At 39.0% G+C, this 20,186-nt stretch overlaps 1 protein-coding gene and 1 non-coding gene across 8 annotated transcripts in view; both read left to right on the top strand.

Moving 5' to 3' along the window:
• ZNF143 (zinc finger protein 143) overlaps positions 1-20,186 on the top strand; it is a 62,834-nt gene continuing 42,648 nt past the window's right edge. The window contains exons 1-8 of one of the 7 annotated variants that reach the window (XM_058305765.2): positions 4-91; positions 1,246-1,427; positions 15,233-15,351; positions 15,674-15,766; positions 16,646-16,729; positions 17,561-17,644; positions 18,049-18,245; positions 18,825-18,899. In XM_058305765.2, the coding sequence (XP_058161748.1) occupies positions 15,240-15,351; positions 15,674-15,766; positions 16,646-16,729; positions 17,561-17,644; positions 18,049-18,245; positions 18,825-18,899 (645 nt within the window). In that variant the 5' untranslated portion in view covers positions 4-91; positions 1,246-1,427; positions 15,233-15,239. Of the gene's footprint in view, positions 96-1,245; positions 1,428-15,232; positions 15,352-15,673; positions 15,767-16,645; positions 16,730-17,560; positions 17,645-18,048; positions 18,246-18,824; positions 18,900-20,186 lie in introns of all 7 variants that reach the window. The other 6 variants (XM_058305768.1, XM_058305762.1, XM_058305767.1 and 3 more) reach the window with 6 other exon arrangements.
• LOC111767005 (U1 spliceosomal RNA) lies at positions 10,515-10,680 on the top strand. The gene has a single exon (XR_002798906.1). It is a non-coding gene; the product is annotated as a U1 spliceosomal RNA (small nuclear RNA).

Here is a 20,186-nt window from a genome sequence, read left to right as displayed (position 1 = left end):
TGCGGGTTGCGGGGCCCGGGGGCCGGGCGGCTGTTTCCTGTCCTGGTGCATGGTGGTCGGACGAAGGAATTGTTGGAAAATTTTCTCGGAGGTTCGTATATAAATGTGTTTTTACCCAGTGTGCATTATTCTCCGCCCGGCCGCCGCCCTCAGCGTGGCGGCGCGGGCCCGGTTGGGCCCGGGCTCTGGCTCCGGCTGCTCGGCCTCCCCGCAGGCCCCGCTGATCCTACAGCGGGCCGGTGTAGAGGCGTTTGGGCAGAAGCGGAGTTTATTAATAACCCGGGGCCGCCACTCTGGGGCGGCGGAGCCTTTCTGGTTGAGGACGCAACTCCCCTCCCCCCGCGTTTCTTTGCTTTGAGTCCCGCCTGTTTCCCTCAGGGGACCGCTGAGGGGAGGGGAGGAGAGGGTGGAGCTCGGTGGTGCTTCTCGGCTTGACCAACGCGCGGAGCAAGTCCCTAGGCGCCAGGCGTCCTCCGAGGCACAGCTCCCTCGGCGGGGACGCCGGACCCATGGTCCGCTCTAGGCCTCAGCTGGTGCGCCGGCGGCAAGACTGGCCAAGGGCCCGTTCGGTGCCGGGTTTGCACAGCGCACCCGGAATTTCCTCCCACCCTGATCGTGCACAGATTTATTATTTCCTTGGCATGCCTGTAAAAAAAATTTTTTTAGGCGTTGACGCCTAACGTCGAATATTAAAAATTGGCAATTTTATCATTATCCTTTACCAATTTTGGCTAAAAAGTGAACGAATCTTAATGGTTGCCTTCTAATATATTTTCCACATTAACGAAGTTAAGCCAAAAGAATAGGAAAGAGGCTACGTGCATCGTTTAAAATCAACTTAAGCTTTTGCTTTGAGTGTTTAACCAGCTGATAGGATCAGTTGGGGATGTGGTAAGAAATCGTAGGTTCGAGGTTATAGTCTCGGCTATGTCCACAGTCTTACTAGAAGATACATGTGTTTGGTTGTAGTTAACAAAGAACCTTTGCAATATTTATTATTCTTGCTGAGTGTGTAGTTTTAAGTTCGTTGGTGTTTAGGAAGAGAGTATGTGATACAGAGAGCACCCAAAACTCCCCTAATATGCCTAATTATAATCACATGTATGTCAAATTCGGTCTTGGTAAGGGCTTTATTCAAGAATAGTTTTTGCAAAGAGATGAAGGGGCTATTGCAATAAAGAACTCTCTTATCATAAGGTCTGCAAGCATCTCAAGAGTTAAGCAAAATGGTTTTTTCTTTTATAGAGAAGAAAAGAAGCAGCCTATTTTCAGGATCACAGGGCTCGAGTCAAATTTGACCTACCTTCCATTTCATAGAGTTGTACAACAATCACCACAATCAATTTTAGAATGTTTTCATCATCCCCAAAAGAAACCATGAGCAGGTCATTCCACATTTCAGCTGAACGGGCATCCACCAGTCCTAGGTAACCACTTATCTTTCTGTCTCTATGGATTTGCCTGTTCTGGACATTTCACATATAAATGGAGTCATATATGTGACTTTTTGTGTCAGGCTTCTTTCACTTAGCATAATGTTTTAAGGTTCTTTTATGTTGTAACGTGTGTCAGTATTTTTATTGCCAAATAATATTTTATTGTATGGAAATACCATATTTTATTCTTTTGTGGATGGACTTAATGGATTGCTTCCATCTTTTAGCTAATAAGAATAATGCTTTGAATATTGATGTATTAGTTTTTGTGTGGCAGGTTTCATTTCTCTTAGATATATACCTAAGAGCAGAATTGCTAGGTCGTATGGTAACTTCAACTTTTTGAGAAACTGCCACACTGTTTTCCAAAATGGCTGCACCATTTTATATTCCCATCAGCAGTGTATAAGGGTTCTAATTTCTCCACATCCTTGTCAACACTTAATATTATCAGACTTTTTTATCAAGCTACCCTGGTGTTTGTGAAGTATCTTTTGTGGTTTTGATTTGTATTTCTCTGATGGTTAATGATGTTGAGAATGTTTTCATGTGCTTGTTGGTCTTTGTATACTTTCTCTGAAGAAATTCTGTTCATATCTTTTGCCAATTTAAAAATTATATTTTCTTTTTATTATTTAATTTTAAGAGTCCTAAATATTCTAGATACAATTCCCTTATCAGATATATGATTCACAAAATGTCTATAGCCATCCTCACACTGGGATACTGCTGTGCAGTAAGGGCTAATCATGTTCTTCAGGTAAAGATTACCTACCTGGATTGGCAATTGTGCTTTTACTATTACTTTATTTTTTTTTTTAAGATTTATTTTTTATTTATTTCTCTCCCCTCCCCCCCCACCCCCCAGTTGTCTGCTCCCTGTCCATTTGCTGTGTGTTCTTCTGTGACCGCTTCTATCCTTAGCTTCTATCCTTATCAGGGGCAGCGGGAATCTGTTTCCTTTTGTTGCATCATCTTGTGTCAGCTCTCCTTGTGGGCAGCACCATCCTTAGGCAGGCTGCACTTTCTTTCGCGCTGGGTGGCTCTCCTTATGGGGCGCACTCCTTTGCGCTTGGAGCTCCCCTACGCGGGTCTCCAGTCGCACGGCACTCCTTGCACGCGTCAGCACTGCGCGTGGGCCAGCTCCACACGGGTCAAGGAGGCCCAGGGTTTGAACCGCAGACCTCCCATGTGGTAGACGGATGCCCTAACCACTGGGCCAAGTCCACTTCCCTCTACTATTACTTTAGCTGTTATTAACTACTTATAATGTATATGCAGTTTATGATCATTTGAGGAGAATTTTTGTGAGTCCTGAGGGGTTCATCATTCCTTTTGAGGTTTTTATCTACTTTATGTGTGTATATTTTAATCTTAATTATCTTTTTCTGACTCTTTGAGCTCTTGGTGTTATTTCAAAACATAGTGATTTTTGAGACACTTGTCTCCTCTTCCTAATTTGCATTTTAAGGGAGGGCCTTTGTAAGATAATGTTTTATTATTTATTGTGTTGTCTATCCAGATTATTTTGTTTTTAGGTGGATTTAGACTGGGAAACCCCATCTTCCTCATAGAAAAAAGCAAACAAAAAATAATCTTAAAAAAGAATACACTTTTCTCCATTCTTTTGAATAAGGCTAATCCCATCTTAAAATTGTGCTGCATTGGGGTAATGGATATTAGTAATATAACACAATATTTTGAAGTAATTAATACTGCTGAATTATACACTTGAAAATGGTAAACATGGGAAATTTTGAGTTGTATGTATGCTACTACAATAAAAAGTTAAAAAGACAACAACTGTGCTGCAGTGGGAACTTTGTATGGTGTGTAATAATTGTCCATTAACGTGTAGATACAAACATTTAACTCCATACTACAATTTTTCTATTTAAAGTATCACTCCCATTTACTCAGCACTTAACTCTGGCTAGCACAGAAGTAAGTGATTTGTTGAGTGCTTTGTATACATACAGAAACTGGTAATCCTCAGGACTAACCTAAGGAAGTGCCATTGTTAATCCATTTTTTGCAGGTGAGTCAACTTTAAACTTAAACTTTAAACTCTAAACTTGAGTTATTTCTCCAGCTATTATTTGGCAGAGCTGGGTCTTGAACACCTGAGATATTCAACAACCTACCAAGTACCCTCCTCTTTAACTTTGAATAAGTAAGATGTCTGTGGTTCCTAAAAAGATACAGTGTTTTGTTGAGTACTGCACATGAAATGTAATAGCATGTAATTGTGTTATTTACACACATGTTTAAGTTAAATAATGCATTTAGCCCTGGATTGAAAATGCAGAGATTTTTATAATATGGAGTTAATGGTCACAAGAATTGGTATCAAGGGAAACGGACTTGGCCCAGTGGTTAGGGCGTCCGTCTACCACATGGGAGGTCCGCAGTTCAAACCCCGGGCCTCCTTGACCCGTGTGGAGCTGGCCCATGCACAGTGCGGATGTGCGCAAGGAGTGCCCTGCCACGCAGGGGTGTCCCCCGCGTAGGGGAGCCCCACGCACAAGAAGTGACCCCGTAAGGAGAGCCGCCCAGCGCGAAAGAAAGTGCAGCCTGCCCAGGAATGGCACCGCCCACACTTCCCCTGCCGCTGAGGACAATAGAAGCAGACAAAGAAACAAGATGCAGCAAACAGACACAGAGAACAGACAACTGGGGGAGGGGGGAAGGGGGAGAGGGAAGGGGGAAGGGAATTAAATAAATAAATAAATCTTTTATTTAAAAAAAGAATTGGTATCAAATAATGGCACCGTATACACTATGTATACAGGCATACAGCAGCATATTATTAAAAATGAGGCACTGAGAAAAGAGCATTGGTGTAAAAAAACCTAATCTTTAATGCAGCCTCAGGTGATTAACTAGCCTTGACCTTGTGCATGTTGCTTACTTTGTATTCATTTGTTCAAATACTCAGTAAGCATCTATTATGTGGGGGACACTCTGGCAGACATTGGAAATTTAATGGTGATGACAGTCGGGGTCCCTGAAGGAGATAAAGAGTGCTTGGATAGAGAATAAGGGGATGGTGGTAGAATGGAACATGACCTATTTTAGATAGGTGATGACACCTGACTCTCTGGAAGAGTGGGAAATAGTGTTTTGGGCAAAAAGAACACTGTATGCAAAAGCCTTGAGGCAGGAATAGTTAGGTATGTTCTAGGAACTAAGAAGTCAGCATGGCTGGGTATTTATAATGGAGGAGGCAATTGTAAAGCACACTGCAAACATGAGTTATATTAAACTTGTTAGGTATTTATTGAACACACAGTCATAGGTGTCAAAATCCTAAAGACACGTAGGACTATACAACACAGTGAACCCTATTGTAAACTATGGACATAGTTATTCGTACACTTAGAATAAATATTCTCTCATCAATTGTGACAAACGTACCACACTAATGCAAAAATGTTAAAAATAGGCATGAATATGTTTTCTGTATTTTCTGCATGATCTTTCTGTAAACCTACAAATTTTCTAATTAAAAAAAAAAAAAAATAAAGACGCTAAGACCAATACCTACCCTAGACTACAGGTTTATAATTGGGCAGACTAAATGTAGGTTTTTAAGGACTTGTTAGAAGAAAGAAGACCACTGGATTTTAGGAGTCAGAAGATGTTCATCCAGAAATGTCCTTATAAGCCTCATTTTTCTCCTATGTAAAAAGAAAAGTCATATTTTAGTACCTCCTGTGTTTTAGAGGCTTTACATATATTAATTCATTTTATCCTTACAAAACAGTCTGTCAAGTAGGTTTTCTCCCATATTTCCAAAAGAGGAACTGAAATTCAGCAGGTAAAATTGACCAGGAACTTAGCAGGATTCAAATGCATAACACTCCAGCAATTTATAAAACAGTGTATAGAAGAAAGCTATGATAATGAAAATTATTTCTTTTTCATTATCAAATTCAAAGTGTGCTGGGCTACAAGCCATATAACAGCAATGCTATAGGATTCAGATGAAGGGAGAGGTACTATGGAAGAGTCAGTAGCACTTGGATTAAAGGCTGTTTCCTATTTCCTTCCTGCCCTTTGGGCCCTAAGAAATGTTTACTTTTTAGGCCCAGATGAACATGTCACCTGCCTCACATCCCTGAGACAAAGTTAGGTGCTCCTTACTCTATTAATACTTGCTTTGTAACTACCTTTTTTTCTCCCCCCAGAGAAAGCTATAAAATAATACATAGAAAAAAACATTTTTTTACTTAGTGAATGTAAATGGTGAAAATCAGAAATCCCTTTCCTACCCCACCATTTCTGAGAGGTAACCATTTGGATATTCTTCTAAAATTTTAAGGATATATTCAAGCATATGCAGCTATTTATATACATTTTTAAAAACACAAATGGGATCATACCATTTATACTGTTTTGCAACTTTTCCCCACTTAAGATATATATTGGATATATTTCACACCATTTCATGTAGACCTATCTCATTCTTTTTAGTGTCTGCATGTTCCATTTATGGATGTCCTTTAATTTATTTAACCTGTCCTTATTAATGGACTTTTAGATCACTGACTGCTTTTTGCTATTATAAAAACTGTTCTAGTCAACTTTGCACACTTTTGTGTCTTTTTAAAATAAATTTCAAGAGTAATTGCTTGGTTGCATTAAAATTTTGATAGTGCCAAATTTTCCTAATCAGATTGTTCAGTTTTTTTTTTCTTTTTTCCATTTTTTTTTTATTGTGGTAAATACACATGACTTGGGAACAAATGTGCTCAAGCAGTTGAGTGCCCACCTCCCGTATGGGAGGTCCCACATTCAGTTCCTGGCGCCTCCGGAAAAACAAACAAAAACAGCAAGCAAAACAAACATTAAAACCAACTCAGGGAAGCCAGTGTGGCTCAGTGGCTCAGTGGCATCTTCCCACATACAAGATTCTGGGTTCAATCCCCAGCCCCAGGTACCTTAAAAAAAAAAAAAAAAATTACACATGACTTAAAGTTTACCATAATAGTCATTTTAAAGTGTACAATTTAATGGCATTAAGTATATCCACAGTGTTGTGCAACCATCACCACTATTTCTAAAACATTTGATCATCCCAAACAGAAGTTTCGAACCTGTTAAGCAATAACTCTCCATTTCCCTCTCTTAGCCACTGATAACTTGTTATATACTTTCTGTCTCTAAGAGTCTCTCACGTGACGGTGGGATGTACAAGTCCAGGTTCCGCAGGCAGGCTGCAACCAGGGTCTCCAATGAAAGTCCAGTGAATGTTCTTGTTGAGTTCTGGGAGACTTTGGCTCTCCAAGCACAAGCTGGGAAATTCTAAGTGCTGGAATCACTTCCCTTTTTAAGGCATTCAACTGATTGGATAAAGTATCACTCATTACTGATGGCAGTCTCCTTGATTGATGTAATTATAATCAGCTGTCTATGATTTACCACTGCAATAAAGTCAATGGTGATTCAAGTCCATAAATACCTCGTATTACAGTTAGCCCAGTGCTTGCTTGACTAAACAACTGGGCACAATTACCTGGCTGAGTTGACACATTATCCTAACCATCACAGGAATCATACAATATTTGTCCTTATGTATCTGACATATTTGACTTAGCATAATGTTTTTTAAGGTCCATCCTTGCTGTAACACAAAACAGTACTTCTTTTCTTTTTTATGGCTGAATAATAATCCACTGTGTGATTGTACCACGTTCTGTTTATCCATTCAACTGTTGATGGAAACTTTTGTGTGATGTGTTTTTTTTTCACCTTTTGGCTGTCGTGAATATGCTGCTATGAACATTGTCATATAAGTACCTGTTTGAGTCCCTGTATTCATTTATTTTGGATATATACTTAGGAATGGTATTATGGTTCATATAGTAATTCTGAGTTTAGCTTTTTGAGGAAAGCCAAACTTTCCCCCCAATATTTTGGTGTTCTTTTCTTTTTTGTTATTTCTGTTTTTTTCTTAATATATATTTTTAAAAGATTTGTTTATCTCCCCTCCTTGCTGTTTTGTACTCTGTCTGCTCTCTGTGTTCTTCTGTTTCTGCTTGTCGTCTTTTTAGGCGGCACTGGGAACTAATCATGGGACCTTCTGGAGTGAGAGAAAGGCACTCAATTTCTTGTGCCACCTCAGCTCCCTGGTCTGCTGCATCTCTTATTGTATCTCCTTTGTGTTTCCTTTTTGTTGTGTTATTTTGCTGTGCTAGCTCTGTGCGCAAGCCAGCACTCCATGCGGGCAAGTACTCCTGGGAGGGCCAGCACACCGTGTGGGCCAACTCTCCACTAAGGCCAGCTCACTGCATGGGCCAGCTTGCCGTTCACCAGAAAGCCCTAGGAATCGAACCCTGGACCTCCCATATGGTAGACGGGAGACAGTCACTTGAGCCACATACATTTCCCCATATTTTGTTTTAAGTACCTGTTTTCCCTTGTTTCCCACCATGAAATAAGTTTCTTAAGAGCACAGTTGTCTTCTTTTTTACCCCTATGTATCCCTAATAGTATACACATTGCCTGGTATAAATGTTTGCTGGATAGTTACCCAGCAGAGTAACTCAACTATAGTAAAGGGGATAACAGGAGATGAAATTAGAAAAATAGGTAGGGACCAGATTGGAGAGTAGCTCGAATGCCAGATTAAATAATTGGATTTTGTCCTATAAAAACAGGAAACTGTACAAGATCAGAGAGGAAAAAAATTTCAAATCCAGAAGTTTCTATCCTAAAATTCCTTTGTAAGTATCTCGCTCTTTAATGTGACCCAAACTGGCATGCTTCATGCTAGTGATTTTTGCAAAAAGGCTATGCCCAACTTAATCCACAAATCCGGTTTTAGAGAAAAGGCCTTAACCTTCTATCAAAGATTGGTGAATGAAAGTATGTTTATAGATTTAAATTAAAATAAAATATTTAATGTACATGTTACTTTAATGATTCCCTTCTTTAATCTCCTTTTTTTTTTTTTTTCCTTTAAAACAAATCATCCACCTATTTTGTATCAGGCAGGGCTTCTAGAGTAATACCCATTACCAGTAAACATAAAATAAATCTAGTATACTCATTGTGTTACTGATGGCAGTGAAATTGCCCTGGTTTTTTTAGAAAATAATTTTGGCAGCAAATTGTGATAACCCTAAAAATGCTTTTATTTTGGGGAAGTAGTATTTAGCTCATTGGTTGAATGCTTGCTTCAGATGTTCAAGGTTTTAGGTTTAATCTCTGGTACTTCTTTAAAAAAAAAAATACATATATTTGATCCAATAATCTTAATCTTGGGAGTTTATTTTTAGGATATCATGGAGTTGAATATATGAATGAAGGTTTAGTTAAGGATGATAAAGATTTTTTTTCTGGTGTCTGGATTTGGCAGAAATAAGCAAGTTTAGATGGCAAACCGATTAGATTGGAAAGATTAATTAGCAAGCCAAATTGTGTATACGGAATGTATTGTGTTTATTCAGAGAGAAATAGGATGTATTTTGACATAAATGGAATCAAACACAACATCTCCCAGGAGACTTATCTACCTGTTGAGTAAAGGGTCTATCTGGGATTTCAAGAAGATGAGATACATGATAGAAGCTGGAGTTTTTCTTTTTTCTGCAACATTTATCCTTACTCTCTATGGCTAAGGGAAATAAGAATCATTTGCAGACTTTAGTTGGGGCAGTTTGACAGGAGACATAGGAATATATGTAAATGTTATTAGTTGATATAGATATCTATGCTTTTTAATCAAGGTTGCTCATCACACTCACTGGAGAACTTTGTAAATGGACATGCTTAGCTGGAAACCCCATGAAAAATAATATTAAAAGAAAATATACTAGGAAATGTATGTCTGTGGTTAAAACTCTGCTGTTGTTTAAAATCATCTTTAGTAATATTTTAGTCTTCCTTTGGAGGAAAAAGCTGTATTAGTCAGCCAAAGGGGTGCTGATGCAAAATACCAGAAATCCATTGGCTTTTATAAAGGGCATTTATTTGGGGTAGGAGCTTACAGATACCATGCCATAAAGCATAAGTTACTTCCCTCACCAAAGTCTATTTCCACGTATTAGAGCAAGATGGCTACCAATGTCTGTCAGGGCTCAGGCTTCCTAGATTCCTTTCTTCCCAGGGCTTGCTTCTCTTTCTTCTGTGTGCTTACTTCCTGGGGCTCCAGCTTAAGACTTGAGCATCAAACTCCAGCATCAAAACTCCAACATTAAAAACCTTCAACTCGGGACGTGGACTTGGCCCAGTGGTTAGAGCGTCCGTCTACCACATGGGAGGTCCGTGGTTCAAACCCCAGGTCTCCTCGACCCGTGTGTAGCTGGCCCACCCACAGTGCTGATGCACGCAATGTAGGGGAGCTCCACGCACAAGGAGCGCGCCCTGTAAGGAGAGCCACCCAGCGTGAAAAAAAGTTCAGCCTGCCCAGGAATGGGGCCACACACATGGAGAGCTGACGCAACAAGATGACGCAACAAAAAGAAACACAGATTCCCATGCCTCTTATAACAACAGAAGCGGACAAAGAACACGCAGCAAATAGACACAGAGAGCAGACAAGGGGACGGGGCAGGGGAATAAAGTAAATAAATAAATCTTAAAAAAAAAACAACATTCAACTCTGTTCTTTGCCATGTCTTTTATTTGTGAGTCCACATCCACCATGGGGTGGGGGACTCAACACCCTACTGGCACGTAGTAGGCAATCTGGGCAATGTAATATGCCCAGAGGAAAAGACCAGTTTACAGACATAATCCAATATTTCTTTTTGGAATTCATCAATAATATCAAACTGCTACAAAAGCCTTCAAAAAGAAATGTAAATTTTTATTTTATCTTTTTTATGCATCTGTAATGAAAATTTTATAAACAATCCTTTGCATACAAAATGTATTTGGATTTATAGTTTTAAAGAAAGTTTGTGATGGTGGTTGCTGGGGTTTTTTTTTCTTATTTTTTTTCTTTGCCTTTTTGGTTTAAATTCCATTTAAACAAAAGAAACTGAAGTAGGTACATAATTGTCTCCTGTGAAAATAAACCCTTGGTTTCCTCAACTTGGTATCTTATTTTTTACAGACGTTAATAAAAGAATGCTAATACCTGGCAGGGGAGGTACCATGATCACGAAGCTGGTTTTCCCAGGGCGAGGATTATGCATTGCACTCCGTGTGTGCTGACCCCTGCGATTTCCCCAAATGTGGGAAACTCGACTGCATAATTTGTGGTAGTGGGGGACTGTGTTCACACTCTCCCCTGATAAACAATAGAGAATGAATGAATGAATGAATGAATGAATGAATGCTAAAATAGATTTTCAGTGTAACTAGCCAACTGGGGTGAAGTACAAAAGGTGGAAACAACCCAAATGTCTGTCAGCTGATGAATGGATACGTAAAGTATATAAATCCCTATGTAATAGTCAGCCAAAGGAGTGCTGATGCATAATACCACAAATCTGTTGGCTTTTATAAAGGATATTTTTAGAGATTAAAGCTTACAGTGGGAAACGGACTTGGCCCAGTGGTTAGGGCGTCCGTCTACCACATGGGAGGTCTGCGGTTCAAACCCCGGGCCTCCTTGACCCGTGTGGAGCTGGCTCATGTGCAGTGCTGATGCACGCAAGGAGTGCCCCCCCACGCAGGGGTGTCCCCGCGTAGGGGAGCCCCACGCGCAAGGAGTGTGCCCCGTAAGGAGAGCTGCCCAGCGCGAAAGAAAGTGCAGCCTGCCCAGGAATGGCACCACCCACACTTCCGTGCCGCTGATGACAACAGAAGTGGACAAAGAAACAAGACGCAGCAAATAGACACAGAGAACAGACAACGGGGGAGGGAGGGAATTCAATAAACAAATCTCAAAAAAAAAAAAAGAAACAAGATGCAGCAAATAGACACAGAGCACAGAGAACAGACAACGGGCGGGGGGGGGGGGGGAGTAAATAAATAAATAAATCTTTAAAAAAAAAAAAAAGCTTACAGTTACAAGGCCCTGAAGAGTTCAACTCAGGGTTGCTTCCTTACCAAACTCTGTTGCCACATGTTGAAGCAAGATGGCAGGCAATGTTTTCGAGGGTTCAGTCTTCCTTTTCCTTCTTAAGGCCGTGGGTCCAACTTCTTCCAATCTCAGCTGTAGGCTGGAATAAGGCTGGTTTCTTTTTTTTTTTTAGATTTTTAAAAAAAATTATTTCTCTTCCCACCTCCCACCCACCCCCATTTTCTACTTTCTCTGTCCATTTGCTGTGTGTTCTTCTGTGCCCACTTATATTCTTATCAGCAGCACCCGGAATCTGTGTGTTGTTTTTTGTTGCGTCATCTTGCTGCGTCAGCTCTCTGTGTGTGCGGCGCCATTCCTGGGCAGGTTGCACTTTTTTCGCGCTGGGTGGCTCTTATGGGGCGCACTCCTTGCACTTGGGGCTCCCCTACGTGGGGGACACCCCTGCGTGGCATGGCACTCCTTGTGCACATCAGCACTGTGCATGGGCCAGTTCATCACACAGGTCAGGAGGTCTTGGGTTTGAACCTTGGACCTCCATGTAGTAGGCAGAAGCCCTATCCATTGGGCCAAGTCTGCTTCCCTGGCTTGTTTCTTTACGGGCTCAGCTGCTCTGTTCTTTCCACAAGGTCAGCTGTAAACTATCAGGCAAATGGCTCATCTCTCTTCCTGGGGCCTCTGCCATGTCTATGGAGCTGTGTCTTTTCCTCTGTGTTCTTGTCAGCAGCACCAGGAATCTGTGTCTCTTTTTTGGTTGTGTCATCTTGCTGAGTCAGCTCTCCATGTGTTCGGCGCCCCTGAGCAGGCTGTGCTACTTTTGCGTGGGGTGGCTCTCCCTGAGGGGCGTAATCCTTGCGCATGGGGCTCCCCTATGCAGGGGACACCCCTGCGTGGCATGGCACTCCTTGCGCACATCAGCACTGCGCGTGGGCCAGCTCACCATACGAGTCAGGAGGCCCAGGGCTTGAACCCTGGACCTCTCATATGGGAGATGGACGCTCTATCAGTTGAGCCAAATCTGCTTCCCTCCTCTGTGTATCTTTTCTGTGTTCCATTTGTATAGCTCACCTAGGGGGCAGGACTCAACCCTGCATGCCCTAATGATGTGGTCGAATCAAAGTCCTAATCTTGATCTAATTAACATAAAGCCTTTGAATTTAAATCAATCAAAGGGTATCATGCCTAGAGGAACAGACCAGTTTACAAAAAATTTTAAAAATACCTCTTTTTGGAATTCATAAATAATCTCAAACTACTATACCATATAATGGAATATTATTTAGCAATAAAAAGAAGTACTGATGCATGCTACAATGTGGATCAACCTTAAAAACATTGTGCGAAGTGAAAGAATCCAGTCACAAAAGTTCACACATTATGATTATATTTATGTGCACTGTTCAGTACAAGCAAATCTATAAGACAGAAAGTAGATTGGCAGATGTTTAGGGCTGGAGGTAGAGGGAAATGGACATTTCTTTTAGAGAGTGATTTAAAAAATTTAAATTTAGATTGTAATGAAAAGTCCACATTTCTGAATATACTAAAACCCTTGACTTTTGTATACTTTAAATTTTATTGCATGTGAGTTATATTTCACTAAATATCTATTTTTTTAAATAGTAAGCAAGAGGAGAGTTCCTCTTGAATAACACATCTCCAAAGCCTGATTTTGTGTTCATTTTTCCTCTGGCAGTACCCTTTACAGTAGTAGGAGAAAATAGTTAATAAAACAGAGACAAGTACTTGATTGTGAAAATTCAGCTATACTAGAGAAATGGGAAACTACTAAAGGTTCTGAAACAGAGACATGCTATGATTGGAGGTTGGAGAAGAGTAGTAGTGGATTTTTGGAGGCTGATATAATCAAATGGATGATGGTGGCCTGAACTAGGACAGTCTGATGAGAGAAGTGAATGAATTCAGCAGACATTTACAAGTACAGTTGGTAGTTCTTAGTGGTTGATTGGAGAATTAGAGAGATTTGGGTCACTGGGCCAGTGATTGCATTTATAGGTAGGAAATACAGAAAGAGGATTTTGAACTGTATTGGTTGAAGGTGTCTGGACCATGAAGGTGCTTAAGGCCAGTAAGCAGATGGATATATAGGCCAAGAGCCCTTAAGAGAAAGTACTAGACAGATTTTAGAGAACTTACCAATTCAGAAGATTTTTGAAGCTATCAGAATGGATGAGATTGCCCAAGAGGAAAAGTACATAGATGGGGGAAGGTGGAGCTAAGATCGATCGAACCTTGAGATCCCTCAATATTTAGTAATCCTTAGGAAAAACTGAGAGTGATTGGCTAGGAATTTAGAGAAAACCAGGAGAGTGTGGATGTCACAAAAGCCAAGACAAGAGTATTCTAAGGAGATAAAAATCAGTAGTATCAAAGTAGACTAGACTGAGGAGTATTCATTGTTTAGATGTTTAACTATTGTCAGTGTTTGGTCATTTTTAAACTTTTTAAAAAATTGAGATATATGCAACATACAGTAAAATGCATAAATTTTTCAGTGTACAGTTTGATGAGTTTTATAAGTTATATATATGTAAGTAACCAGCCCTCAAAAAAGAGCATAGAACATTTTCATCACTATAGAAAATTACGTTGTGCTCCTTTCCAGTCAATTCCCTAACCCCAGAACCACATTCTTTTCTTTTTTTTTAAAGGAGGTACCTGGGATTGATCCCAGGACCTCATACATGTGCAGCAGGCGCTCAACCACTGAACACACATTCCCCACATTCTGTTCTGACTTCTACCACCATAGATTAATTTTGCCTGTTGAAAGTTCTGTCAGTGTGATGTTATTATTTTATGCCTGTTTTCCTTCCCTTAGCATAATTTTTTTGAGATTCATCAGTATTACTGCATGTAATAGTAGTTCCTTCTTCTATTTATTGCTGCATAATATTCCATTATGGATATATCACAATTTGTTTATTCATTCTTTATTGATGGACATTTGGGTTATTTCCAGTTTAGGACTACTATGAATATAACTGCTGTGAGTATTTGTGTATAAGTCTTTTTGTGGACATATGTTTTCATTTCTCTTGGACAGATACCTAGGAATACCTATTGAGTTTTAGATTAAAGTAGAGATTAGTGACCAGCTAGAGCAGTTTCAGTAGTGTTAGGACAGAAACCAGATGCTAGTGGGAAATCGGAATTATTCTTAGCAACAACTCTAAAGTCTATCTATGAAAAGAAGGAAAGAGAGACTAATAGCTGAATCAGAGGTGAGGTTTTGTTTATTTGATTTTATTTTTGTGTTTTTAAGTTATTGATGAGAAAGAACAGAGAGAGAGAGAGAAGAGGTCCTTGATTGAGCTCCCTAAGGAAAAAGACATGAAATCCAAGAACAGGTTGGAGGGATTAGTCTTACCTTATAGGAACAGTATTTCCTTTAATATGGTAGAGAAGGAAGAAGTAATACAAGGAAATGCAGTTAAGTGATAGGCTTATTGACAGGGAGTTCCTCTCTGATGATTTCTATATTCTCTGTGGCATAGGGGGCTGATTCACTTGTGGGACGTTACATGGGGGAGGGAGACTGAAGTGAGGTAGGAGGTTTGAGGCATGTACGAAACTGATGGGCAAGATTTATCAGTGTGTTCAATAGCTTACTACTGAATTATGAAAAGCATGCCTTGGACTTTGGGTTAATATTCTTACTTTGCATATTAAGTGAAACTTCAGCTTATATCAAATACTACTTACGTAGCAATTATTTGTAGTTCATAAAAATAATCTTTATAAATTTTATTTCATATGTATCATTCTTTGTTCTCAAGTGCTTCTCCTTTTCTTCAAGGTAGAAAATGTTGTTAGCCCAAATAAATCGAGATTCTCAGGGAATGACAGAGTTTCCTGGAGGAGGAATGGAGGCACAACATGTTACCCTATGTTTGACAGAGGCTGTAACTGTGGCAGGTGAGTAGTCTTTTTTGAAGGGATTATATGGGTTTGGAAATATCATTTACCTTAAGGGAAAATGAAAACATACAATACTATGCTTAACCCCCTGTTCTTCATTTAGCTTAACAATGACACAAACCTAAGCCTTTCAATGAGTATTTGTGTATGCTTAGTGTGGATGCTGGATCCAGAAGGGTGGGGAAATATTTTTTTAAATGCTAAAAGAAATCCCATTTGACTCTGTTAGGCTCCCTGTCTTTATGCCTAATTACATTTTTTTTAAAGTAATCAGCATGCACATATGATGGTTATCTAAATGAAATATTTTTTTAAATAGATGGTGACAATTTAGAAAATATGGAAGGTGTAAGCTTACAAGCCGTAACACTTGCAGATGGTTCTACCGCTTATATACAACACAATTCTAAAGGTATGTGCCTTGCATACAGCTGATTGGTTAATACTAGTGATTCCTAACCTCAGAGTTGGAGCACCTCACAACTATTACTATTACTCCCTCCCTGTCCCTCCTGAAAAGACTTTATAGCATATATTAATTTTAAATAATTTCAGTTTAACTCAAATTTTGTTTTGATAATTTAGAGATATTTTCAGTATACTTCCGGGTATCAGAATTAGCCAGTAGGTGGTGGATAGGCAAAGATATGTTCCCAACCTATTTCTAAAAGACCATTCTTAACTTTTTAACTTCAGGTTATTTATTATTTAATTTTATTATTATTTTATTATTATTTTACAAAATATATGTAAGAGTAAAGGCCTTTTGTTTTGTTTTTTTAACATTGTCTGTGAATCCGTGTTTACTTCTTTGCTCCAGGAAATAGCCCAGTCCTCAGATTCCTTGTATTTTATGGAAATTTACTAAACACATGTATACCTGAACAGAGTCTTAAGTCCCCAGAAGTGAGAGTGACAACTGGCCTCACATACACTGATATATTTGTCTACCTTCCCAGCTTCAGCTTCCCCATGGTCAGCGTCACTATTCCTGAGTGGCTCTGAAAATTATATAGAGGTTCCACTCATGGAGCTTGCTTTGGTGAGCCACTCTTCCTCTTGAATCTGTCTGAGTTCTCTTGGAGGGGAGGAAGGATGGCTGAGGGAGGATTTTCTGCTTTCTGTAGGATCACTGGATGTGTTATTGAATTGCCTCAGAACATTGAGGGAAGAATCAAGATGAACATGATCTTAAGTAGTGTATGTTTTTATAGTTGATATCATTTTGAAATTGTGTAAAGTTAAAAATTTCTGTTTTTGTTAATTTATTGGCTTGAATCTTGTGTTTCAGATGGAAAACTCATAGATGGCCAAGTCATTCAGTTGGAGGATGGCTCTGCTGCTTATGTTCAACATGTACCATTACCTAAAAGTAGTAAGTATTTAAGATACAGCAGAGGGGAAGTGGATATGGCTTAAGTGATTGGGCTTCTGTCTACCATATGGGAGGCCCTGGGTTCGATTCCTGGTGCCTCCTGGTGAAAGCAAGCTGGCCTGTGCCTGCTGAGAGCTGACGGCCCGCAGCTGCACCCACACAGAGCTGGTGGCCTGCACCCTCGGAGAGATGGCGCAGCAAGATGACACAACAACAACAAAAAATGGGAGACAAGCAGACACAGAGCAGACAGCAAGCACAAACAGCAGGGGATGGGAGAATAAGTAAATAAATAAAATAAATCTTTTAAAAAAAGACACAGTACAAGAGACCATCCTGATTCTCATACTTCATTATTTGCTGCCTCTACCTCCCTCTTACTATCTGAACTTAGACATGATCTGTAGGCCTCCTGAAAGGAGAGATGAGTAGATGTCAAAGAGAGATACAAAAGACTATTTTAACTTAATTGAGACTTTCTCTCAAAGATAATGGGAGTTACCAGATTGTATTTTGGAGATAAGTGAGCAATAGTCCCAAGTGAATTTTTCTGTTATTTGAGCTGAATCCTACCTTTCTCACATGTTTTTCCTTTTTTTCTTTCAACTTTCCTTACTCCCTAGTAAATATTTCTAAAATAAATATTCTAACTTTCATTTTATGCCTTTCTCAGAACAACTTTACTGAAATTATTTAAATGTTCAAGGACCCTTAAAGCAAGTATAGGTTGTTATAATGTGTTCAATGGTTTATTGACTCTGTTGTTGCTAAGTTAGTTAGCTGGGACATGTTTAGAAAACCTGAGATCTAAATGTAAGCATTGTTCTTGAGCAGGGGACAGTTTGCGTCTAGAGGATGGTCAAGCAGTGCAGTTAGAAGATGGAACTACAGCATTTATTCATCATACCTCCAAAGGTAAAGTAGCTTTGGAGATAGGAATAAAATAAAGGAGAAGTGGGGGTATGGAGAAATAAGACCTGTCTTTAGTTGCGAAAGTGCTCTCTGAGTTCAAATCTTGGTTTCTTTATATGCTGATTTTGACTTGTTAGAGTTTGTTAATTTGTTTTTAATTTCCTCTTTCCTAAGGAAAATGACTTTTATTTCTACAAGTCTCAGTTTGGCTATTTTGTACAATAGGTAGTAAATTTACCCACCTCATTGAATTGTTTTACAGATTAAATGAGATAACATATGTAAAGCACATGGTCTAATGCTCAAAGTAAGCATTCAATAAAAGTTTGTTCTCCTCTTCCTTTAAAAATGTAACCAATCATTAGACTTTACCTTTAATTTAACTCCATTCTCTTCCGCTCCTTCAGATAGTTATGACCAGAGTGCATTACAGGCAGTTCAGCTGGAAGATGGCACGACAGCTTACATCCACCATGCAGTGCAAGTCCCACAATCTGACACCATCTTGGCAATTCAAGCTGATGGGACAGTGGCAGGTCTGCACACTGGAGATGCCACAATTGACCCTGATACGATCAGTGCTTTGGAACAGTATGCAGCAAAGGTATGGTATTTTACAATGTCAACAACATTCCAAATATACACCTTCTTTATTTGTCATTAAAAGAAATGAAAACAAAAACAAAACAAAAACCACATTTTATGAAATAAGGAACTAGTTATTTAAAATCAGACAACATGAAGGGAGATCAGCATTTCTGTTAAAGGAAGTAAAGTGTACAAAGAAATATTGGAAGAAAAATAAGGGAATGGGGTAAGGTCTTATAGTAAAGAAATGAGTGGCAGATAACTCACAAAAAGAGATATTGAAGAATGAATGCTAGAAAAGGAATAATAAAGTGTAGATGGGCCTGCTTATGGAATTAAGAAGTAGAAATTAGATATTAGAAAAGGTAAAGGAAAGTCTCAAGTTGTACATCAAAAGGGCTTATTTTTTGCTGTATTGAACATATATCAAATAATTTAAAAGATTTTTGGTTGTTTTGTTACTACTTTTATTATGGAATATTTCAAACATACACAAAAATAAATAACGATGAATCCCCATGTACTCATCACCCAGCTTTAAAAATAATCAACATGTAAAACTTATTAAAACTTTATCTCATTCCTTTATTTCTAGGTATCCATTGATGGAAGTGAAAGTGTAACAGGGACTGGAATGATAGGAGAAAATGAACAAGAGAAAAAAATGCAGGTATATAAAGCTACTTTTTAATATAATAGTCCCTTCCTCTTGGCATTTTTAGGCCCTTCTGAGGAAGAAAACAAAAAGAGGGAAATCACTGCCTCTCTAGGAAAATCCTACCAATTCAGAAAAACAGTCAATGTGTTAGGCAACAGCTTTCTCCAACTGCCTCAGGTCACATGAGGGTTCATTATATGGATGCAAAGTGGCACTAAAGGAAATAGAAATATTACAGAAATCTAGGCACAGTTTTGGTTCTAGGATCCAAGAACATTGTGGAACCTTTTCCTGGAGTTCTGTCATTATGGTGATTTTCTAACCCGTCCTTTGCTACTTTGCTTTTTATATCTCTTCGTTCCTTCTGCTTTGATTTCTTCCATATTTTTCTGCTCAAATTTTGGAGGGAAGCTCCAGGCTAGCAATTTATCATTGATCCTACTGGGCAAAGCTTTTTGTACCTTTAGTACCAGGCTGCTTCCTGGGCTAAAGATAGCCTACTGATTGGCTGCCTTTAATTCATATACTCACCCTGCGTCCAGTTATTGGCCACTCCTTGCCCAGTTAATAGCCTAGAGCAGTGGAACTTCTAAAAGTTTTACAGTAAGTACAAAGAAATCACAAGCACATTCTTGGAGGTCTCTCACAATTCAAAAATTCAAAACTTGCATAATTCAAGACTTAAGTGGTTTGTGGAGGCAGGGGCAGTGTTAGAGCTTATATAGTTATTGTAGCATATTCTTACTTTAATGCTGCTCTTTATTTTCTGAGCACTTATCTTTAATATTTTGCTGACTGCTCTCATAGCAGTTTTTGTTTTGTTTTGTTGTGCATTCTTCAGAGAGTTTTATCATATTTAACTCCCATTCTAAAGTTATTGCTTCGGGGGTCACATTTTTCAGCCTGAGCATTAGCATCACCACTTAATGACATTAGGTGATACTATTAGGGGTGAACAAGAAGATTTTACATCGATGATAATAGTACATTATAAAATAACAGGAATCACCAAAATCACTGGTATAAGTTTAAGTTTGATGCTTTCTAAACATTGCTGAATAGCCAGTATTTCTGTATACCAGCTGAAGTGGCAACATTGTAGACACAATTTAAAATTCACTAAGCCCATGAGCTTTGAAACTGTGTGATCCTTGGCAAAATTTCAAAATTTTCAAGTCTTTGATTGTACATTACTTGACATTTTTTGAATAAACTGAGACATTAATTTTTTCTTATACTGTCCTATGTCAAATCCATCTAAGTTAAACTCTAATAAAATGTAAACACAATGTAAATATA

The sequence above is a fragment of the Dasypus novemcinctus genome, chromosome 10 (assembly GCF_030445035.2).
Source record: "Dasypus novemcinctus isolate mDasNov1 chromosome 10, mDasNov1.1.hap2, whole genome shotgun sequence".
Classification (NCBI taxonomy): domain Eukaryota; kingdom Metazoa; phylum Chordata; class Mammalia; order Cingulata; family Dasypodidae; genus Dasypus; species Dasypus novemcinctus.
This window is presented reverse-complemented; position numbering and strand designations above follow the sequence as displayed.